Source organism: Bos indicus, chromosome 9 (genome assembly GCF_029378745.1).
Source record: "Bos indicus isolate NIAB-ARS_2022 breed Sahiwal x Tharparkar chromosome 9, NIAB-ARS_B.indTharparkar_mat_pri_1.0, whole genome shotgun sequence".
NCBI classification, from domain to species: Eukaryota; Metazoa; Chordata; class Mammalia; order Artiodactyla; family Bovidae; genus Bos; species Bos indicus.
Window position 1 is genome coordinate 13,257,202 of NC_091768.1, and position 25,041 is coordinate 13,282,242.

General features: G+C 40.2%; 1 protein-coding gene and 1 non-coding gene across 10 annotated transcripts in view; one reads left to right on the forward strand and one right to left on the reverse strand.

Moving 5' to 3' along the window:
- The window catches only part of SLC17A5 (solute carrier family 17 member 5), a 76,403-nt gene that overhangs the window by 25,026 nt on the left and 26,336 nt on the right, over positions 1-25,041 (reverse strand). For 6 of the 9 annotated variants that reach the window (XM_070795744.1, XM_070795741.1, XM_070795740.1 and 3 more), the window contains 3 exons: positions 9,891-9,983; positions 7,727-7,885; positions 1,347-1,479 (listed from right to left, as the gene is read on the reverse strand). In XM_070795744.1, the coding sequence (XP_070651845.1) occupies positions 1,347-1,479; positions 7,727-7,885; positions 9,891-9,983 (385 nt within the window). The remainder of the gene's footprint in view (positions 1-1,346; positions 1,480-7,726; positions 7,886-9,890; positions 9,984-25,041) is intronic. The other 3 variants (XM_070795747.1, XM_019967036.2, XM_070795742.1) reach the window with 1 other exon arrangement.
- LOC139185054 (U6 spliceosomal RNA) lies at positions 19,707-19,810 on the forward strand. Its single transcript, XR_011568639.1, has one exon. It is a non-coding gene; the product is annotated as a U6 spliceosomal RNA (small nuclear RNA).

Below are 25,041 nucleotides of genomic sequence, written 5' to 3' on the forward strand. Positions count from 1 at the left end.
TCACTGACTCAATGGACATGAGTTTGCGCAAGCTCCAGGAGTTGGTGATGGACAGGGAAGCTTGGCATGCCGCAGTCCATGGGGTAGCAAAGAGTCAGACACGACTGACTGAGCGACTGAACTGAACTGAAATAAAAAGTGCTGGAAAATATATAGGATTAATGCAACTATTATAAAAGTTAAAAAATCTCTTTATGCAATGTTATTAAATTTACATGTGACCAGGACTCAGCTAATGTTCTACAATGTTTGAGAAAAGAGCAAGAGAATGACTAAAACATACGGTTCCAGAGAGAGGCAACATTTGATACAGAATATGATTCAAAATTCACATAACCAAAGAAAGTAAACTAAATAATAAACTTTGTTAGATAAGGTTAGGAAAATACTCCATCTAGGTTTTGACAACTGAAACCGGTACGCGGAGTTTATTACAGGCAATTATGCATAACATCGGAGAAGGCGATGGCAACCCACTCCAGTACTCTTGCCTGGAAAATCCCATGGATGGAGAAGCCCGGTAGGCTGCAGTCCATGGGGGTCGCTCAGAGTCGGACAGGACTGAGCGACTTCACTTTCACTTTTCACCTTCATGCATTGGAGAAGGAAATGGCAACCCACTCCAGTGTTCTTGCCTGGAGAATCCCAGGGACGGGGCAGCCTGGTGGGCTGCTGTCTATGGGGTCACACAGAGTCGGACACGACTGAAGCAACTTAGCAGTAGTAGTAGCAAGCATAACATAAAAGTAATATAGGAAGGGATGTAACGAGCAGCTGCTGTGTTTTCTGTGCCTATAGCAGGGCCATTCAGTAACTCTCTATGATGATGGAAATGCTGTATTTGTAGATACTGCAACCAAGGAACTTAGTAGTTGTCTTACATCGTTTTAAAATTCACTTTTCTGAAATCAGAGTCTGAAACATGATTATTTAAGGTTCCTTTGAGTTCTTTGATTTATGGGTCCTCATTTGCTATAATGATGCTAGTATTTATTTTTGATTGAAATTTAAAATAGAAAAGGGATGGAGACTTTCTTACTTTCATTGCAAACTTAGAGTTGAAAACAAAATGATTTATAAAAATTCTGGGGAAGATATTTAGCAAAGCAAGCCTTTTTTTTTTTATAGCTATAAGAGTATGGTAGAGATAACAGGATATTATAAATCGCAATCCTCAAAATGCATCATTCAAAAAGAACCATCTTATACAGACATGTACTACGTGTGTTAAAATATATTGTTTTGATATGTGAACAAATAACTAATATTATCACTTTTACTTTGCCTTTCAACGTAAACACAGTAAATAATTGTAAACCAAAACAACATGATTCATTTTTACCTACCTATAAGGCTAAAAACTCTTCGAACCCATAGAGTTGAAAAATTCCATCTTGCCCTTAAATTGTCAGCAGCTTGACCAGACAGGATCATACATAACCAACAGCCTAAATAAGGGACTGCAGATAAAAACCCATTCTGGAAGGAATAAGAAGATCCAGGATTGATGGAGGGAAAAAGAACCAAAATCACACACACACACACATACACATACCCTTACCACCACATGAAATACATAGCAGTATTGTGCTAATTTTTACATAATACAGTAAGCAAGTTCGGTTTTTACAAGGATTCCGGGATTCAGCTCAATGCAGTCCCGGAGAGCCTGTCTCACGGGGAACCAGAGCTCCCCGTAGTCTAGTCTGCTTAGGGTGATCTTGAATGCTATTTTGGGATTTGGGCTCTAGCTTCAGTGAGAGGATGTCTTCCTATTAGCCTAGGGCTTTCTCCCATAGGACAGTCTTAATTTATTTATTTTGAAAACATTTTTTAATTATAAAATAAAATTCAGAGAAAATCACATTAGTCAAATGCACAGCTTAATGAATTATTTTAAAGTGAGCACCATCCAGATGCTGTTAGAAACTGCTCTCTTCCGGCTTCTTGCTTGAGGATGCCCAGACCTACTTCAGCTGCATCAGTGCCGGGCGCTGATGAAGGTGAAGTGACAGCAGAGGAGCCCAGGGCTGCTGGTGCCCCCCCCCCCCCCACCACCGCCCCCCACCTTGCTCCAGGGTGACGAGGATGCATGGAAGAAGTAGATGAGGAGTTTCTCATCAGACTTTGTGCCCTCTGTATCGTGTCCCCGTGATTCCCCTGGCAGTAGCCCCAGTGGCCCTGGCCCATCCAGCTCCCTCTGCTGATGTCCAGTGGTTTTATTTCCATCCTTCTGTCTAAGGCAGGATACAAGGGCCTCAGGCTCTATTCCTTTCCACGTCTGACATGGGGTTTGAATGTTACGTGTTGTCTTTTTGGTTTATTTTGTTCTGAAATTAAAGTATGCAACATAAAGAAGATGCAGTTTAAAAAAACAGTGCCTGGAGCACTCGCACATGCTTCGAGCAGAGGACAAAGGTGGTGGGTGATAGAGAGAGCTCTATTTTTCCCCCCTCTTCTCTTCCTCTACAACACTACCTAAACAAAATGAAAAAACCATGAGATATGAAACAGAATGTCTCATGGAAATGTGTTATTCGTTTTGATTTGACTGCTTTTCAGGAAATCACCCATTCTGGAAAATGAAGAAAGCATACTCAAAAAAAAATTTTCTTTCTATTCATTTTTTCTTTAAGCACAACCTGAGGTGCCAAGCCTAAATGGCCCAATTCTGATAAAAACAAAGGTTTTCCAGAAACAGACACAGACTTAAGAGAATGAACTTATGGTTTCTGGGGAGGGGGGAAGATGGCTGTAAGGGATAGTTAGGGAGTCTGGGAGGGACATGTACACGCTACTGTAGTCAAAATGGATAACCAACAAGGACCTACTGTACAGCCCAGGGAACTCTGCTCAATGTTATGTGGCAGTCCGGATAGAAGGGAAGTTTGGGGGAGAATAGATACATGTATATGTTTGGCTGAGTTCCTTTGCTGTTCAACCTGAAACTATCACAAGATTGTCTGTTGATTGGTTATACCCCAATACAAAGTAAAAAGTTAAAAAGAGAACACTTTTTAGTCTGAGAGAGATGGGTACACCTGTTAGAGATGTACAAACACAAAAAAGGTAGAAAGATATTTTATCACTGATACTAAAATCTGGTAATAATAATTGTTTTTCCAAGAAAAACAATTTATTCTTATATTTTGATTTGTTCTGTAGTTGGTTCTAGATTTTTGTTTCTTTTTTCTCTGTTGCTATAGTTGTTGATTTTATTATTTTATTGTTACTATTATTAATGTATTTATTATTAATTATTTTATTATTACTATGGACTCTCTTTAAGCTTTTTCTTTTTTAAATTTAATTTAATTTTACTTTTTAACTTTACAATATTGTATTGGTTTTGCCATATATCAACATGAATCCGCCACAGGTTTACACGTGTTCCCCATCCTGAACCCTCCTCCTTCTTCCTTCCCTGTACCATTCCTCTGGGTCGTCCCAGTGCACCAGCCCCATTAAGCTTTTGAGAAATATTTTTTATTTACTTTTTTATTTATTAAAATTGTTTTAACTGGAGGATAATTAGTTTACAATATTGTGATGGTTTTTGGCACAGTTCAACATGAATTGGCCATAGGTATACATGTGGCCGCCCCATCCTGGTAATAATTTTATCTAATAAATAAATTCTATTTGTCTAATAAATAAATCCCATCTATCGAATAAATACATTCCACCTAATAAATCTGGTAGTAATTCTAAGCATAATTAATGGAATAGATCAGCAAAAGTTGCTAATATTTTAAATTTAAGAGTGCTTAAGAAAAGATATAATTTTTTATCACAATTTGTGATCTATTTTCAGATGTTGTATGCTTCTAGTTCCACTTCTATGGTTGAATATTTTTCTTTTTTCTGGTATTGAGTAATTTCTTCTTTAACTTTATTCCATTTAGAATTCTGCATAGTGGGGAACCTCCCTGGTGGTTCAGTGGCTAAGACTCCGGCTCCAATGCAAGGGGCCCAGGGTTTAATCATTGGTCAGGGAACTAGATCCCACGTGCCACGACTAACAGCTCACGTGCCGCAACTAAGACCCAGTTCAGCCAAATAAATAAGAGATGCTAAAAACAAAAGGAATTCTGCAGAGAGGGACCACATCTATTGTTTGTGGCAGAACTTTACACATGAATAACTGTAGCAAATGGAGAAGAGAATTTTCTGACCTTGGCCTTGTCCTCTGCTGGGCTAAGACCAACAATAACTAGTTACTGAATTTTTCCACTTAAAATTCCAGTGGTGAAAACTCCCCTGAAAACCTAAAACTGCTAACATCTTCAACATTTATACCACATGTATATGTCCATGGGTGTCTTCTATAGTTATTAAGCATGTGGTTCAAGGATATAGTCCCTTGTATTCATTTATTTAAAAAATTGATTCCAAAATGTTAATATTCAAAATAGGCCAACAGATACTGCTTCAACTCTCACTGAGTTGTAAGAAATAGGGACACTAGGAAAGAATGAGGAAAAAGTAAAAGTGATGATAACTAATAAAACTAAACATATAACAAAGCAAGCTTATAACAAATGATCAGATCTTTAAACTTTTTAATTAATGAGATTATAATTTTAAATACAATGCATCTCAAATCAAGCTTTATTTTGAACAAAGGCTGTTTCATGAATGTAGTATGCTGATTCTTCAAGGAAAAAACCATTAAAAAAGAGGCTTCTATATAATAAGAGAATCATTTTCAAACTCTATTCACATTTCTTTTAATTTTGATTCAAAAAGAAAATGCCTTTTTTTTTTTTGGTTTGTTTTATTTTGGTATGAAAATGCCAAGTAAAAAGATTCCATTTTTTTTTTTAAGATTCTAGTTTTAAAGTCTTTCATTACAGAACTAAAAAAATATTAATGAAAAATAAATGAAGGCAATTAAGTACATATACTAATCAACATTCAGAAAACTAAGATCATGGCATCTAGTCCCATCACTTTATGGGAAGTAGATGGGGAAACAGTGGAAACAGTGTCAGACTTTATTTTGGGGGCTCCAAAATCACTGCAACTGGTGATTGCAGCCATGAAATTAAAAGACGCTTACTCCTTGGAAGGAAAGTTATGACCAATCTAGACAGCATATTAAAAAGCAGAGACATTACTTTGCCAACAAAGGTCTGTCTAGTCAAGGCTATGGTTTTTCCAGTGGTCATGTATGGATGTGAGAGTTGGACTGTGAAGAAAGCTGAGCACCGAAGAATTGATGTGAGAGTTGGACTGTGAAGAAAGCTGAGCACCAAAGAATTGATGCTTTTGAACTGTGGTGTTGGAGAAGACTCTTGAGAGTCCCTTGGACTGCAAGGAGATCCAACCAGTCCATTCTGAAGGAGATCAGCCCTGGGACTTCTTTGGAAGGAATGATGCTAAAGCTGAAACTCCAGTACTTAGGCCACCTCATGTGAAGAGTTGACTCATTGGAAAAGACTCTGATGCTGGGAGGGATTGGGGGCAGGAGGAGAAGGGGACGACAGAGGATGAGATGGCTGGATGGCATCACTGACTCGATGGACGTGAGTCTGAGTGAACTCTGGGAGTTGGTGATGAACAGGGAGGCCTGGTGTGCTGCGATTCATGGGGTCGCAGAGTCGGACATGACTGAGCGACTGAACTGAACTAATTACCAGTCAGCTATTGATACCGCATTCTTTTTATAGTTCTCCTGGGACATTTTCAAAAAGAAGCATCAAGTGGAATGATCCTTAAATTTGCATGCAATTTGTCACTACGGTAGGGGACTACAGTCAAGCTCTGTTAACAGAGAGCTTAGGAAAAATGAGGTTGCTTGCAACAAATCCATCCCAAGCTATGGGTAAAGCCTCAGTTCAGTTTAACTTCTGTTAATGCAATTGGTGGATATATTTCAGTATAATGGATTTTGTTTTTCAAAAGTAGCTGGAGGAGTTCTTCACAGCTTAGCCGTCTAGGTCAAGTTTAAGGTTTGGTCTATGTGGCCAACGTTTTCAGTATGCTTTGGAATTGAGTGACTGAAAAGTTCACTTTAACAGTGTTGATAGCTTTAGGTCCATGTAACCACTGCAGTTGTGCAGTCAGCCTTACTGTCTTTACATTCACCACCCAGGCTGCTACTTTTTCTTCCAGGGTTTCCACTCTGGCTCAGTAATAGTTCTTGGGGGAATATACCATATTTTATTTATCTGTTCATCAGCTGACACCATTTGGGTTGTTTGCACCTCTTGGTTATTATGAATAATGATGTTATAAGCTTTTGTGTACGTGTACATGTTTTTGCGAGCACATATGTTTTCAGTTCTCTTGGGTATAGACTCAGAAATGGAATTATTAGGTCATAATAACTTTATGTTTAACTTTTAGATGAACTGCCAAACTGTTTTCCATGGCAGCTACACTTCACATCCTACCAGCAATGTATGAGGGATCCGTTTCCTCTGCATTCTTACCAACACTTGTTATTTTCTGTTTATTTTTTTATTCTGATAGGTGTGAAGTGGCGTCTCATTATGGTTCTGAGTTCCATTTATGTATTGAGTAATAGTGTTGAGAATCTTTACATGGGCTTATTGGTCATTTTCATATTTTCTTTGGAGAAAAGTCTATTTAAATCCTTTGCCCATTAAAAAATTGGGTTATTTATCTTTTTATTATTGAGTTGTATAAATTCTTTACATACTTGGAATACTTAATCCTTATCAAGTATATGATTTGCAAATATTTTCTCCCATTCAGTGGGTTTTCATTCTTGATAATATCCTTTGAGGCACAAAAGCTTTCAATTCTGATGAAGCCCAACTTATCAGTTTTTTCTTTTGGTCATGTGCGCTTTTGGGGTCATATGTGAGAAGTTGTTGTTCAGTGCCAGGTCACAAAGATGTACACTTCTAAGAGTTTTATCATTTTAACTCCTAACATTTATGTCTTTGATTCATCCTTCATTTGAAGACAAAAAACACTACCAAGTTTTCTTACAAACTATGCCTCTTTCTCTTTATCTTTTTCTTCAATTTCTTTAGAGACAAAATCCATCAACACAGAGATAATAGGAATTGTCTCCATTTGATGAGATCAGAAGGAATTGACAGTTTTAGGGAGATATGTCTTATACAGCTTTACAACTATAGCTCTGCCAATACAGAGCAACCTCTGCACAATAATCTTGTGCCTTCCAACACCCCACTCGGCTGCCAGCAGAGTCCTGCCACCATCCCTTTTACAAGGGAATACAGTATCACCTGCAGGGCTACCCTGGTGGCTCAGACGGTAAAGAATTTGCCTGCAACGCAGGAGACCAGGGTTTGATCCCCGGGTCAGAAAGATCCCCTGGAGAAGGGAATGGCTACCCACTCCAGTATTCTTACCTGGAGAATTCCATGGACAGAGGAGCCTGGTGGGCTACAGTCCATAGGGTCATAGAGAGTCAGACACAACTGAGTGACTAACATACACATACACACACACACACACACACACAGTACTACCTGTATTTGTCATCTGAGATCCTGGCATGTTACTGGGCGCTAGTGAGATCTTCACAGTTAAAGGGGATACTAGCCAACATACCCTGAATCAAGAGTTAACACACACAGAGCAAAGCAACAAGCGAGGCTAAAAAGAGAAGTCTTTAGAATTTAGTATAAAAGTAAAATGGAAGATGCAAAATAACTGAGTTTCACATAGATAGGAACAAATTCGGTATATTCTCTGTAAGAAGTAGATGCTTATTTGTTCTTACCTCTTGAATATTGAACCTTAGGACTTCCTTCATGTAAGTAGGCAATAAGGTCAATAAAGTATAAAAAGTCCAGTTGTAAGAAAAATGTGCAACTACAATAGCCCAGAGTGGCAGTGATTTCAGCATGGGTATCCATGGCACTGACTTCTGTGAAGAGAGCTAGAAAACAAGCAAACAAACACCAGGTGTAATTGGGATAAGCTACAGCTATGCTTGGGCTTCCCTGGTAGCTCAGCTGGTAAAGAATCTGCCTGCAATGCAAGAGACCCCAGTTCGATCCCTGGGTCAGGAAGATCCCCCAGAGAAGGGATAGGCTATCCACTCCAGTATTCTTGGGCTTCCCTGGTGGCTCAGATGGTAAAGAATCTGCTTGTAATGCGGGAGATCTGGGTTTGATACCTGGGTCAGGAAGATCCCTTGGAGGAGGGCATGGCGACCCACTCCAGTATTCTTGCCTGGAGAATCCCTGCAGGCAGAGGAGCCTGGCGTGCTACAGTCCATGGGGTCTCAAAGGGTCGGACATAACTAAGTACAGCACAGGACAGCTATGTTTAAATCTGTATCTTATCAGCTAAAATTTCATCTAGAACACATTATCAATCTTGGCTAGTAAATCTTAGATTTCTGAAACAACTCTAAAAATATTAAATAGCAATAGAAACTCCATGATTCAGATTAGAAGAAAAAAACAGAAATGTAATCTTAGAGCTCAAAGGTCAAACTAAAAATGCCTTATAAGTGTCAGAAGTCCCCTGAAGTATTAATTTCTCCACCTTAAAAAGAAAGGACAGTTTAATAATCAAATTCAGAGGCTGACATAAGGGCAAAGGTAAGAGACTGGAAGTCCTATTAGAATTCATATTTCATTCTCCAATCTTTATTCAATTACAGTGATTTATAAGAACTGTGCAATAAAAGGTTTTTTATGTAGCCATCTGGAGTAATGGTCTTCAAAGCAGGGTATAAACATCCCAGGGGTCGCAAGATGATCCTCCACTGCGTGGAAAGGCATACTAGATCTATCTATACTCACTATACTCATTTTAAAACAAGAAATTAAGTTGTATTCATATTTAACAAATAGGTTGGCCCTGGAATATGTCAGATAATCACATATTGTCTGATTTCCCCAATCAAAAGGGGTTTAATGGCATCCTTACTTGTTGGTCTGCCCTTGGTGTAGTATTACAGCACACTTTAGTTTATACCTGCCTTTCAGAATGGATTTATGGGTTTCATTAGCCAGTTTTAACAAAAACAAATCTACAGAATTAACAAGGACTGACTTCCCTGGTGGCGCAGACAGTAAAGCGTTTGTCGGCAATGCGGGAGACCCAGGTTCAATCCCTGGGTTAGGAAGATCCCCTGGAGAAGGAAATGGCAATCCACTCCAGGACTGTTGCCTGGAAAATCCCATGGACAGAGGAGCCTGATAGGCTACAGCCCATGGGGTCGCAAAGAGTCGGACATGACTGAGTGACTTCACTTTCCCTTTCCCTGGTGGTTTAGTGGTTAAGCATCTGCCTGCCAATCCAGTGACCCAGGTTCGATCCCTGGCCAGGGAAGATTCTGCAGGCTGCAGGGCAGCTAAGCCCACTTGCCACAACTACTGAGCCCACACACCTAGAGCTCGGGCTCTGCAATGAGAGAAGCCACCGCAGTGAGAAGCCTGTGCACCACACCTAGAGAGCAGCGCCTGCTGGCTGCAACTGGAGAAAGTCCACATGCGCCAAGGAAGACCCAGCAAAGACAAAAAAAATCTTCAAAAGATTCATCTGGAGAAGGTAAACAGAAGTCTAATAACATAAGTACAAGTGAATGCTAAGAAAATAGTAGAGTTGACACTTTTCTTCATGAGCCCTTTGTCAGCTACCATACCAAACAAAATGATGGCAGGCTCATCAATACTCCATATTCAAACACACTATTCCCATTAAACAATGTATTATTATTAATTTTTAAGTGACAAAAAGCTTTTCCTATTAAAATTCAAAATTTATGTATATATTGTTTATTTCATCTTACCCATCATTTAAAGAGTCTGTCTTTATGTAAATTTTATAATGTATGAAAGTACAGAAGTGCATACAGATAACCATAAAAATATGCATATGCTCAGATTGTTATCCCCCACACTGTATTTTTTAAAAATATATTTATTTACTTGGCTGTACCAGGTCTTAGTTGCAGCACTTGGGATCTTCAGTTGTGGCAATGTGGCATCCAGTTCCCTGAGCAGGGATCGAACCTGGGCCTCCTGCATTGGGAGTACAGAGTCTTAGCCACTGGACCACCAGGTAAGTACCCCCGCTTTACAGACACATGATTAAGTAAAGCCTGGAGACCACTGGTCTGAGAAATCAGTTCCTTACATTTCCTGTATACTGAGACTCTGCTCTGTCTCTTCAAAAGCTGGAGCAATCTATGTTTTCACCTCTAGGGTGCACTATTATTTAAAAAAGGGGAAGAACCAGTATTACTTGGGGCCTTTTTTCCTAGGGACTTTTGATCTGATTTGGTAGATATACTCTTGTGATTCCCCTCATGTATCAAAGATGTAGGGGATATGGGGGAAGAGAAAGAGAGGGGACAATTATTCTTATATAGCAGGGTTCTTGATTCCAGCTACACTTCAGAATCTCCTTTGGCACTTCAAAATTACAGTTGGCTGTGTTCTACCCCAGACTTGCTGATTCAAAGCCAAAGTCAAACTTCTGAGTGGAGGGCCAATGTGTATATTTTAAAAGGCTTCCCTGGTGATTCTACACAGCAGTGGTTCTCAAACTTTGCTGCATGTTTGAATCACCAGGCGAGCTAAAAAACCCCAGAGCCAAAATCACACCTGAGACCAATTAAATCAGGTTGGGAGGTGGGTGGGAGATGGGTAGGATGTAGGTGGCCATATTTTTGAAAGATCCATGGATGATTTCAAAGTGTAGCAAACTTTGGGATCCACTGTTGTAGTAATTGGGGCTTCCCCGGGTGGCACTAGAGGTAAAGAATCCACCTGCCAATGTAGGAGATGCAAGAGACTCTGGTTCTATTCCTGGCTTAAGAAGATTCCCTGAAGAAGGAAATGGCAACCTACTCAGCATTCTTGCCTGGAGAATCTCATGGACAGAGGAGCCAGGCGGGCTGCAGTCCATGGGGTTGCAAAGAGTTGGACACGACTAAGTATAACACAGCAGCAGTTGTAGTAATTAAAGAATTCTGCAACCTCCCCACTGCTGCACTGAGCCCTAATCACCCCTTGCTTGAAAATTTTAGGACAAAGAGGAAGGAAAAAACCAGTCTAGAGAATTTAGCATTTAAAGGAATTTGGAATATAGCTCTTTTTACATGGCTTTGAAACTCACAAAAGAAGTGAAATCATACTTCTTTGTTGAAAAATATGAGCCTAAATGTATCTGATTTAAATAACTGAAATATATCTGATATAAAATATGTAATAATTTTAAGACATGTTTATAACTATGTATTTACACTTACTGATGGTGATGTTTTAGAAGAGGATAGGGCTCTGATAATAGCTTCTGTAGCTTTTCACCAGTATTTAGGCATAATCTTGCTTATATTAATATAAATGAAGGAAAATTGAAACAAACTGAGCCATACCAGAATATTTTCACAGTCTAACAATTGAATTTTCTATAATCTGAGTGTTTTGGAGAATCACTCAACCATGAGCAGCTATACATGGAGAGTGATTTCAGCAAGATGGCCAAATAATATGCCCCTTATTGGTATCCACTGTCCCCCACCCCCAACAACAATCTGGCATCCATCCACAGACAAAAGTGTTTTTCTGGGGGGCAGTGGGATCTACAAACATATGCCAAGGGACCTGGTAAGAGTTTTGCATGCCTGTGCATTGGGTAAAAGACATAAGGATCTTGGTCCCAGCTGTGAATCCTGAAGTAACTTGTCAACCAGCTTCAGCCTTTCTTGGCTGTGGTCTGGGAACCCTTGGAAAATAATTGACTTAGTTAGCTTTAGACAAGGACATCCTGGCATTTGTGACAACACATATGGACCCTGAGGGCATTATGCTAAGTGAAATAAGTTATACAGAGAAAGACAAATACCGTATAACATGTGGAATAGAGACCAAGCTCTGCAATGAGGGAAGCCACCACAGTGAGAAGCCTGTACGCTGCAACGAAGAGTAGCCCCCATTCGCCACAACTAGAGAAAGCCCGCATGCCACAACAAAGACCCAGTGCGGTCAAAAATTAAATAAATACATAAATTCAAAAAGTCAAAACTCATGGAAACAGAGAATAAAATGGTGGTGGCCAGGGGCTGGAGAGAGGGGGAAACTCATCTTCCAGTCACAAGATGAGCAGCTGCTACGGTCTAATGTCAGCATGGCGACGATAGCCAGCACTACTCTATCATGTACTTGAAAGCTGCTAAGGGAGTAGATCTTAAATGTTCTCACCACAAAAAAGAAATGGTAATCCACTGAGATGATGGAGGTGTTAACTAACCCCACTGTGGGCATCATTTATGTAAGACGTGCTTGTGTGTGTTAGTCGCTCAGTCGTGTCCGACTCTTTGCGACGCCACAGATGGTAGCCCGCCAGGTTCCTCTGGAATTCTCCAGGCAAGAATACTGGAGTGGGTTGCTGTTCCTTTCTCCAATTTTGTAATTAAGTATATCAAATCATCATGGTGTACATCTTAAACAAACATACATAATGTCAATTATATCTTAATAAAGCTGGGTGGGGGGAAAGACCAGTTGTAGGCCAAACATATAAGCTTGACATGTAGCAGGATCTCAATAGCTATTTATCACATGAATATGAAGCCCACAGAGTCAGAAATTTGGAAAGAAGAATATGATATGTAAATGTTAGTGTTCATTTGTAAACTGAGTATAAAACAACAGCTTTCTTTTCTCCGAATGACAATTATGACATCAATTTATAGTATTTCCACATTACAAGTTATATTTTAAGGGGGGAAACCCTTCATTTATAAAACATTCAAATTAGTGATGAATTTTTAAATGTTTCTAGGAGAAACTATCCAATTAGCTGTGGCAGACATTAAAAAAATCCTTCAGGATTTTAAGATAACCCTGTCTAATAGAACTTATTATGGTGACCGAAATGTTCTATGTCTACACTGCCCAATTTGGTAAACAGTAGCCCTATCAAGCCTTTGCAATATGGCTAGTGTGACTGAGGAAATGAATTTTTAATTAAATTAATCTCAATTAAAATTTAATAACCACAAGTGTTGGTGGCTACCATAATGGACAACAAAAGTTGAAGGCAAGATCTTAATAAAGTACAAAACAGCTTTTTCTGATGTTCTAGATAAGAAATTATTCTTTTGCTATTATCAGAGATGACTTGTCAATCACGCAATGTCACACACTCTCTTGGCTTCATTATACTTAAATGTTGGCAAAGCGCATTACAAAAGTTCTTGCCAGAGCTCCACATTCTTCTAAAATGCCACTGCTGATGAATGAAAAAATACTGGAAAGGAAATTTTTTAGTTGTTCAGATCATCTGCCCAGCCAATATTTTGAGAGCAAATTCTTTAAGATATTTGAGTAAGGGAATTTCTGAAGGAATAATCAATGAGATCTTGAATCTTGTATAGAGAATGTATCATTAAATAAGTAATAATAGCTCAAACAGCTTTTAAAAATAACAGTTGAAGCACGAAGGTACAGAACAAAAATGTATTTGTTGTCAAATGTGCAAAATCTTCTAGACTATAGGAAGGGTAAGGTCAATCAATAACATTTGAGTATCTTCTATGTACAACTTCACAAAAAAATGTTTTCCTGTCAAATGTAAGAAACAACAAATTGGTTTAGAAAAAGCTGCATGAAACGCATGTTCTAAGTTAGTGCAACTAAATACTCAAGCCAAAGCCCTTATTTGCTTCATAAGACTGCAAAATTGTATACTCTTTCAAAAAGGTAGAAGAGAAGCAAAACAGTTATAAAATATCCTGTCCTAAAGACTTAGTAAAGAAAAAAAATTAAAAAGCAAAAAAACAATACCAGATCTCTTGAGGAAAGAAAACGTCAGTGGGTAAAGTGGTAATGTCTTAACAATTTATTAAAAAGGAGACCTCTATATACCGTGTTCTTGGACTGGAAGAATTAATATCGTTAAAATGACCATACTACCCAAACCAATGTACCAATTCAATGCTATCTCTATCAGAATAACAACGCCATTCTACACAGAACTCGACAAATAATTTAATAGCTTGTATGGAAACATAAAAGACCTCGAACAGCCAAAACAATCGAGAAAGAGAAACAGCTGGAGGAATATGCTTCCTGACTTCCAACTATACTATAAAGCTATAGTAATAAAAACTCAGTATGGTTCTGGCACAAAAGCAGACTCATAGATCGGTGGGACAGAATAGAAAGCCCAGAAATAAACCCACACACGCATGGTCAATTGCTGCTGCTGCTGCTTCTAAGTCGCTTCAGTCGTGTCTGACTCTGTGTGACCCCATATATGGCAGCCCACCAGGCTCCGCCGTCCCTGGGATTCTCCAGGCAAGAACATTGGAGTGGGTTGCCATTGCCTTCTCCAATGCATGAGGGTGAAAGTGAAAGTGAAGTTGTTCTTACTCTATGACAAGAGAGAAAAGATAGTCTGCACAATGGACAGACTCTTCAATAAATGGTGCTGAGAAAACTGGACAGCTATATGTAAAAGAAAAAATTAGAACATTCTCTACTCCATACACAAAAACAAACTAAAAATAGATTAAATATTTATAAATGTAAGACTGAATAGAATAAAATTCCTAGAGGAAAGCATAGGGAGAATGCTCTTTGACAAAAATTGTAGCAATGTTTTTTGAATCTATCTCCTAAAGTAAACAAAAGCAAAAATAAATAAACAGGATCTAATTAAACACAAAAGCTCTTTCACAGCAGAGGAAACCATCAAATAAAAAAAACAGTACCTACTGAATGGGAGAATATATTTGCAAATAATATGACTGACAAGGGGTTAATAGCCAACATATATACACACCACGTACAAGTCACCATAAAAAAATAAAGAATCTGATTAAAAAATAGGCAGAAGAACTGAACAGATATTTTTCCAAAGAGCAAATGCAGATGGCTAACAAGCACATTAAAAGAAGTTTAACGTCACTAAGCATCAGGGAAATGCAAATCAGAACCACAGTGGGATGTCACCTCACATCTGTCAGAATCACTACCATCAAAAAGAACACAAATAACAAATGTTGGAGACGATGTAGAGAAAAGGAAATCCTTGTACACTGTTGGTGGGAATGTAAACTGATGCAGCTGCTGTGGAAAACGGTATGGAAGTTGTTTAAAAAACTAAAAATAATTAAAAATAGAACTTTAGATGACCATGTATCTACTACTGTGGGCAAGAATCCCTTAGAAGAAATGGAGTAGCCCTCAGAGTCAACAAAAGAGTCCAAAATGCAGTACTTGGGTGCAATCTCAAAAATGACAGAATGATCTCTGTTTGTTTCCAGGGCAAACCATTCAATATCACAGTAATCTAACTCTATGCTGTGACCAGTAATGCTGAAGAAGCTGAAGTTAAATGGTTCTATGAAAACCTACAAGACCTTCTAGAATTAACACCCCCAAAAATGTCCTTTTCTTCACAGGGGACTGGAATGCAAAAGTAGGAAGTCAACAGATACCTGGAGTAACAGGCAAATTTGGGCTTAGAGTACAAAATGAAGCAGGGCAAAGGCTAATAGAGTTTTGCCAAGAGAACGCACTGGTCATAGCAAACACCCTCTTCCAACAACACAAGAGAAGACTCTACACATGGACATCACCAGATGGTCAATACCAAAATCAGATTGATTATATTCTTTGCAGCCAAAGATGGAGAAGCTCTATACAGTCAGCAAAAACAAGACTGGGAGCTGACTGTGGTTCAGATCAAGAACTCTTTATTGCTAAATTCAGATTTAAACTGAAGAAAGTAGGGAAAACGACTAGACCATTCAGGTATGACCTAAATCAAATACCTTTCAATTATATGGTAGAAGTGACAAATAGATTCAAGGGATGAGATCTGATAGACAGAGTGCCTGAAGAACTATGGATGGAGGTTCATGACACTGTATGGGAGGCAGTGATCAAGACCATCCCCAAGAAAAAGAAATGCAAAAATGGTTGTCTGGGGAAGTCTTACAAATAGCTGAGAAGAGAAGAGAAGCTAAAGGCAAAGGAGAAAAGGAAAGATATACTCATTTGAATGCAGAGTTCCAAAGAATAGCAAGGAGAGATAAGAAAGCCTTCCTCAGTGATCAATGCAAAGAAATAGAGGGAAACAATAGAATGGGAAAGACTAGAGATCTCTTCAAGAAAATTATAGACACCAAGGGAATATTTCATGCAAAGATGGGTACGATAAAGAACAGAAACACTATGGACCTAACAGAAGCAGAAGATATTAAGAAGAGGTGGCAAGAATACACAGAAGAACTACACAAAAAAGATCTTCATTACCCAGATAACTGTGATGGTGTGATCACTCACCTAGAGCCAGACATCCTGGAATGTGAAGTCAAAGTGGGCCTTATGAAGCATCACTATGAACAAAGATAGTGGGGGTGATTGAATTCCAGGTGAGCTATTTCAAATCCTAAAAGATGATACTGTTAAAGTGCTGCACTCAATATGCCAACAAATTTGGAAAACTCAGCAGTGGCCATAGAAATGGAAAAGGTCAGTTTTCACTCCAACCTCAAAGAAAGGCAATGCCAAACAATGTTCAAACTACCACACAATTGCACTCATCTCACATGCTGGCAAAGTAATGCTCAAAATTCTCCAAGCCAGGCTTCAACAGTATGTGAACTGTGAACTTCCAGATGTTCAAATTGGATTTAGAAAAGGCAGAGGAACCAGAAATCAAATTGCCATCATCCATTGGGTCATCAAAAAAGCAAGAGAGTTCCAGAAAAACATCTACTTCTGCTTTATTGACTATGCTGAAGCCTTTGGATGGATCACAACAAACTGTGGAAAATTCTTAAAGAGATGGGAGTACCAGACCACCTTACCTGCCTCCTGAGAAATCTGTATGCAGGTCAAGAAGCAACAGTTAGAACTGGACATGGAACAAGAGACTGGTTCCAAATTGGGAAAAGCTGTATATTGTCATTCTGCTTATTTAACTTATATGCAGAGTACATCATGCAAAATGCCAGGCTGGATGAAGCACAAGCTGGAATCAAGATTGCCAGGAGAAACATCAATAACCTCAGATACGCAGATGACACCACCCTTATGGCAGAAAGTGAAGAAGAACTAAAGAACTTCTTGATGAAGGTGAAAGATGAGGAGAAGGGGGCGACAGAGGATGAGATGGTTGAATGGCATCACTAATTAGATGGACATGAGTTTTAGCAAGCTCCAGGAGTTGGTGATGGACAGGGAAGCCTGGCATGATGCAGTCCGTAGGGTCGCAGAGTTGACTGAACTGAACTGAACTGAACTGGGAAGTACCAAATGACCTAGCAATCCCACTCCTGGGTACCTACCTGAAAAAAACAAAGACAAAAACCAAAAACCTCTAATTGGAAAAGATATAGGCATCCTAATGTTTATAGCAGCATTATTTACAATTGCCAAGAAATTGAAGCAACCTAAGTGGCAATCAACAGATGAATGGATAAAGAAGATATGGTATACACACAATGGAATAGTACTAACTTATAAAAAAAGAACAAAATTTTGCCATTTGCAGCAACATGGACGGACTTGGGGGGCATTATGCTAAGTGAAATAAGTCAGAGAAACACAAGGTATTACTTATTTATGGAATCTAAAAAATACAACAAATTAGTGAAGATAACAAAAAAGAAGCTGACTTACAGATACAGAGGAAAAACTAATGGCTACCAGTAGGGAGAGGGACAGTGGGAGGGGCAACACAGGGGAGTGGGTAAAGAGGTACAAACAATTAGGTATAAAATAAGCTACGAGGATGTATTATACAACATGGGGGATGCAGCCAATATTTTATAACAAGTATAAATGCAGCATAACCTTTAAAAATCGTGAATCACTATTTTGTAATAGGGCTTCCTTGGTGGCTCAGATGGTAAAGAATCTGCCTGCTATGCAGCAGAGTTGTGTTTGATCCCTGCGTCAGGAAGATCCCCTGGAGAAGGGAATGGCAATCGCTCCAATATTTTTTTTAAAGATTTATTTATTTACATTATTTTCTGGCCATGGTGGGTCTTCGTTGCTGCACATGGGCTTTCTCCAGCTGCGTTGAGCTGGGCTGCTCTCTGGTTGCAATGTGCGGGCCTCTCATTGAGGTGGCTTCTCTTGAGGAGTACAGGCTCCGGGCACGCGGGCTCTAGCAGTTGCTGCGCAGTAGTTGTGGCGCATGGGCTTAGTTGCTCCCTGGAATGTGGGATCTTCCCAGACCAGGGATCAAACCACTGTTTCCCCATGTATTTGCCACGAAGGGATGGGACCGGATGCCGTGATCTTCGTTTTTTGAATGTTGAGCTTTAAGCCAGCTTTTTCACTCTCCTCTTTCACTTTCATCTTCTTTGCTTTCTGCCATAATGGTGGTGACATCTGCATAACTGAGATTATTGATATTTCTCCTGGCAATCTTGATTCCAGCTTGTGCTTCATCCAGCCTGGCATTTTGCATGATGTACTCTGCATATAAGTTAAATAAGCAGGGTGACAATATACAGTCTTGACGTACTCCTTTCTCAATTTGGAATCAGTCTGCTGTTCCATGTCCGGTTCTAACTGTTGCTTCTTGACCTGCATACAGATTTCTCAGGAGGCAGGCAGGTGGTCTGGTATTCCCATTTCTTGAGGAATCTTTCACGTTTGTTGTGATCCACACAGTCAAAAGGCATGTGAAATGAGTGCAACTGAGCGGTAGTTTGGACGTTCTTTGGCATTGCTCTTCTTTGGGACTGGAATGAAAACTGACCTTTTCCAGTCCTGTGGCCACTGCTGAGTTTTCCAAATGTGCTGGCATACTGAGTGCAGCACTTTAACAGCATCAAGCTTACAAACAGTTCACGGCATCCCAGTGCGTAAAGAGTAAAGTCTAAGCTCCTCAGTGGGACACACAGGATTCTCCATGATCAGGCTTCTTCTGCCACTCTCTGCCTTTGCCTTTTACCTGCAGCAAGACCTGATTCCTGGCGAGTATCACTCTCTCTCCTCAGAATCTGCTTATACCACATCCTTGCCCGGGGATACCCACACATCTCTCCCTTTCCCAATGTGCCTAGTTCACGCCAACTTCTCTTTCAAGATTGCTCAGATGAAGCTTTTACCAGTAAGAAAGAAACACGCAGCCTCTGACTGCTCTCACCTGAGATGGTCTGCTTCTAACAGTTGGGCCACAGCACGCTCCCACTGACTGTGACGCCTGGTCTGGGAAGATTCCACATGCTGTGGGGAACTAAGCACATGTGCACAACTGCTGAGCCAGCACTCTAGAGCCCATGCTCTGCAACAAGAGAAGCCACCGCAACGAGAAGCTCACGCACTGCAATGAAGAGCAGTCCCTGCTCACCACAACTAGAGAAAGCCCGCAGCCATGAAGGCCCAACACAGTCAAATAAAATCTCAAAAAAACCACGATGGAATGAGACAGATGGACAACACCTTGATCACCTCTGAGCACAGATGAAAACAAGAATGTATGAACCACACAGAAGAGCAAAACTCTCTCCTGGCTAATGTGACTGCTGCTTCCCTGCCAATTATAGCCTCAGCCCCACCTAGATAAAAATTAAGATCCTCAGCCACAGAACCACTACTGCCTTCTCACAGCACCAATTCTGGAGCAAAACAGTGATTCTTTAAACCTTCCTCACAGTCAAGTAACACAAGTCTAAACTGTAGCAAGCTGCCTTCAGCTCTCACTGAGATGCCCTTTGGTTCCTCATGGTGTGGTTTCTTCTGCATTGCCACAAAGCAAGAAATCCCATGCTCCCTTTGGCAGGACATACACTAAAAGTGGAACAATACAGAGAAGATTAGCATGGGCCCTATGCAAGGATGACATGCAAATTCATGTAATGCTCCATATTAAAAAAAAAAAAGAAAGAAATCCCTTTGTTCAACACTACAGGTATGTTGCTGACAGTCCTTGGCAGGAGAGTATCATCTCCAGGCTGGCTGAGGACTCCTGCCTTCTCTGTATCAAAGATGTACTAAGTAACCTGTAGACAGCAGTGTCGGCCTGAAGTTCTGTCCATTCACGCCTGTCTCCCTCTGGATATCATAGGTCCCACAGGAACCATGTCTTGTTCATTTCTTCTCTCTGATTATCAATTTTTTGGTCCTCAGTACCTTACAAAGAGGGGCTTCCTTATTGGCTAAGATGGTAAAGAATCTGCCTGCAAAGCAGGAGACCTGGGTTTGAACCCTGGGTCAGGAAGATCCCCTAGAGAAGGGGATGGCTGCCCACTCCAGTATTTTTGCCTGGAGAATCATATTGACAGAGGAGTCTGGCAGGCTACAGTCCAGGGGTCGACTGAGCAGCTAAGCACACACACACCTGACAAAGAACCTAGGACATAGTAAGTGCTCAAAAAATGTTTAAGGAATGAATGAAGTACAGCAGACCCCAAACATTTATTGGATCCAGGATTAAAAGTGGAGCTTCATGTAACAAAGTATTTTATGACATTTTCAACTACAATGTCATCTGGTTTAAGAATGCCATTTGAAGTTCTGCTGCTGCTACTGCTGCTAAGTCACTTCAGTCGTGTCCGACTCTGTGGGACCCCACAGACGGCAGCCCACCAGGCTCCGCCGTCCTTGGGATTCTCCAGGCAAGAACACTGGAGTGGGTTGCCATTTCCTTCTCCAATGCAGGAAAGTGAAAAGTGAAAGGGAAGTCGGTCAGCGACCCCATGGATTGCAGCCTACCAGGCTCCTCCGTCCATGGGATTTTCCAGGCAAAAGTACTGGAGTGGGGTGCCATTGCCTTCTCCGGTTTGAAGTTCTAGGAAACCTAATTCTCTTAATTCCTCTTGCTTCTGAATATTTCAATTTCGGAAGCATATGGAAAAACAGATTAACCTTAGGTTTGGATAATGGACAGATTTAGGCACCTTTGAAACTCTCTTTAAAAAAAAAATCTAAATAAACTAAAAAGTTTCATAAGTCAGTGAGGATAATGGTAAAAATGAAATTTTAGAAGTAGCAAGTTATTAATAATCAATGCTGAGAAAACATACCAAGTGTTTTTAAAAAATGGAAGCATAATTGACTTACAATATTATATTAGTTCCTTGTGTACAAAAGAATAATTCAAAATTCAATACAAAGGTATTACACAATGTTGACTTATGTTCCCCGTGCTGCACAGTAAGTACATCCTTGTTACTTATTTTATACCTAGTAGTTTGTACGTCTTAATGCCCTTCAACTACCTTGCCTGACCCCCCCTCCCCCTTCTCCCTCTCTATCCACTAGTTGGTTCTCTGTATCCATGAGCCTGTTTCTGTTTAATATTTGTTCACTTGTTTTATTTTTCAGATTCCACATATAAATGAAAAGACACAGTATTTGTCTTTTTCAATCTGACTTATTTCACTAAAGCAAAATACCGTCCAGATCCATCCATGTTGTTGCAAATGGCAACATTTCATTCTTATGTCCAAGTAATATTCTACTGTATATATAAGACACATTATGTTTTATGTGGCAAGATCCATTTACAATGCATTAACTCTTTTAATCTGTTCCTCAGTGGGGGGAAAATGGGTATTCATTTAATTAATATCTCAGAGAACACGGAGATCTCTAAGTAACTTTATTACATTGGTGGTACCTTCTAAATTTCTGTTAACTTTTGGCAAAGACCAAGGGATGCCATATTTCTTAAAATTCAGCAGCTTACAGAGACCTTTGTAGCAAATTATAAAAAGTTAAAAAGAAAAGTGAATGAGTAAACGTTTAATTATTACCTGGTTTGCTACATATAAAAATTGAACCCTGTGATATAAAGGGTGGGCCCAGTGAGCTGAGACAAGCACATACAAGCCCCGCAATGCCGAGAGTGACCCCAGGGAGCCCAGACAAGCACACACAAGCCCCGCGATGCTGAGGGTGAGCCTGGGGAGCACAGACAAGCACACACAAGCCCCGCGATGCTGAGGGTGAGCCTGGGGAGCACAGACAAGCACACACAAGCCCCGCAATGCTGAGGGTGAGCCCGGGGAGCACAGACAAGCACACACAAGCCCCGCAATGCCGAGGGTGAGCCTGGGGAGCCCAGACAAGTGCACACAAGCCCCATGAGACAGAGGCCGGGCACCCGGAGCTGAGACAAGTGCCCACAAGCCCCGCGATGCAGAGGATGGGCCCAGGGGACTCAGACAAGCGCACACAAGCCCCGCGACACAGAGGCCGGGCCTGGGGAGCTGAGTCAAGCGCACATAAGCCCGTGACGCAAAGGCCGGGCACCGGGAGCCGAGACAAGTGCACAGAAGCCCCGCGATGCAGAGGCTGGACATGGGGAGCTGAGACAAGCGCACTCAAGCCCTGTGATGCAGAGGTTGGGACCATGAAGCTGACACAAGTGTACACAAGCCCACAACACAGGGGGGTGAGTTCCGGGGGCTGAGGGAAGCCCACAGAAGTCTCCACGACACAGAGGGCACAGTTGGGGAGCCAAGAAAAAATCCACACAAACCCCTGCCCAGCTAGCTTCGGCCAGCAGTGTAGGGCGGGACAGGAGAACAGAAGCATAGCAATGATCCCGGAGACAAGTCGGGGGTTGGCGACAGTGGAGATATGCTGAGAGGGCCACTTTGAAGCAGCTGTGGAAATAGATGTGTCTAACACCGCCAGGGCCAGAAGGACTGCCCAAACACATACTGGACCCATAGAGACTACTGGACACTGCACCGCCCTTCAGAGAGATGAGATCCAGCTCCATCAACCAGAACACAGGCACAAGCTCCCCCAACCAGGAAAACATCACAGGACACTACCCGACCCCATCCACGGGGCAGACTCCACAACCAAGAAGAAGTACGACCTTGAGAACCTTTTTTTTTTTCATTTTTTCTTATAAATCACCCTGCTTACTCCCCCTACATAGTCTCACCTTCACATTATCCTTTTGCAGTGCTGTGGAGTTTTCCTCTTTGTTTTTCTTGTTAAAAAAAATAATTCATTTTTAAGATTTTTTTTTTCTTTTTCACCTTTTTTTTTGAATGAGTTTTTAAATTTTGTTTTTTACATATTTAACTTCTTTGCCTATCGTTCTATACTGACTATAGCTATTCCTGACCATATAGAGATCTTTCCCAAATACATCTATTTATCTTTGCTTTTCTATTTTTTCTTTTCTCTCTTTTTTTTTACCCTCTTTTCCATCCCCTCTTTTTCTCTTTTCCTTCCCTTCTCCTCTTTTTCCCCCCTTTTTCTATTCTCCTTTTTTTCTTTCACTCTTTCTTTTCTCACCAAGTAAGTTAAATTGTTGAGCTCTCTTTGCTATATTTCCCAGTTGGCACTCTGATTGTGCTCAGTTTTCCAGATTGAGCGTTCGCTAGCTCTGCTTTTTAATTAGTTGATATCACTTTTGGTTTTCCTTGTTCACCAAGTCAATCTCCTGTGCTCTTTTCTTTAGAATACTGTATGTGTGCAAGTGTGTGTTTATGTCCCATTATTTCTGTAATTACCTGCTTGATCTCCTCCCACTAGAACACAGGCACAAGTCACCCCTAACAAGAAGTCAACACAAACCACCCATCCAATCTTCCCCTCCAAGGGCAAAAACCAAAAGGAATAAGGATTATAACCCTAAGGCCTGAGAAAAGGAGACATCAAGTGGGGCAAGTTAGGAAAAAAAAAATGATGATAAGACAGAGAAATAAAGCACAAATGAAAGAACAAAGTAGAAACTCAAAAGACCAAATAAATAAAGAGGAAATAGCAATCTACCTGAAATAGAATTCAGAATAATGATAGTAAAGATGCTCCAAAGACTTGAAAATAGAATGGAGAAAATGCAAGAAACATTTAACACAGTTAATACAATCACCAAGGACACAGAAGAAGTAAAGAATAAGTAAACAGAGATGAGCAACACAATTACAGAAATTAAAAATACTCTAGAAGGAACCAATAGCAGAAAAACTGAGGCAGAGGAACAGATAAGTGAGCTGGAATATAGAATGGTGGAAATAACTGCTGAAGAGCAGAATAAAGGGAAAAGAATAAAGAGAATTGAGGATAGCCTCAGAGATCTTTGGGACATATTAAATGCACCAACATTTGAGTTATAGGGGTTTCAAAAGAAGAAAAAAAAAGGCACCGAGAAAATTTTTGAAGAAATTATAATTGAAAACTTCCCCAACATGGGAAAGGAAATAGTCAATCAAGTCCAAGAAGTGCAGAGAGTCCCTCAGAGGATAAACCCAAGGAGAAACACGTCAAGACACATATTAATCAAGCTAACAGAGATTAAACACAATGAAAGAATATTAAAAGCAGCAAGGGAAAAGGAACAAGTAACATACAAGGGAAAACCCATATGATTAACAGTGGATCTTTCAGTGGAAACTCTGCAGGCCAGAAGGGAATGGCAGGATATATTTAAAGTATTGAAAGAAAAATCTACAACCAAGATTACCATAACTGGCAAAGATCTCATTCTAAATTGATGGAGAAATCAAAAGCTTTACAGACAAGCAGAAGTTAAGAGAATTTAGCATCACCAAACCAGCTTTGCAATAAATACTAAAAGGACTTATACAGCCAGTAAACACAAGAGAAAGGAAAGACCTACAAAAACAAACCCAAAACAATCAAGAAAATGCCAGTAGGAATATATGTATTGTGGATTAAATGCACCTACCAAAAGATACAGACTGACTGAATGGATACAAAAATAAGACACACGTGTATGCTACCTACAAGAGACCCACTTCAGACCTAGAGGCACATACAGACTGAAAGTAAAAGGATGGAAAAAGATATTCCATGTGAATGGAAACCAAAAGAAATCTGGAGTAGCAATCCTTATTTCAGGCAAAATAGATTTTCAAATAAAGAATATTATAAGACACAAAGAAGGACACTACATAATGATCAAGGGATCAATCCAAGAAGAAGACATAACAATTGTAAATATTTATGTACTCAACACAGGAGCACCACAATACATAAGGCAAACACTAACAGGCATAAGAGGGGAAACAGTAACACAATAATAGCAGGGGACTTTAACACCCCAGTTACACCAATGGACAGATCATCAAAACAGAATCAATACGGAAACACAAACCTTAAATGAAACATTAGA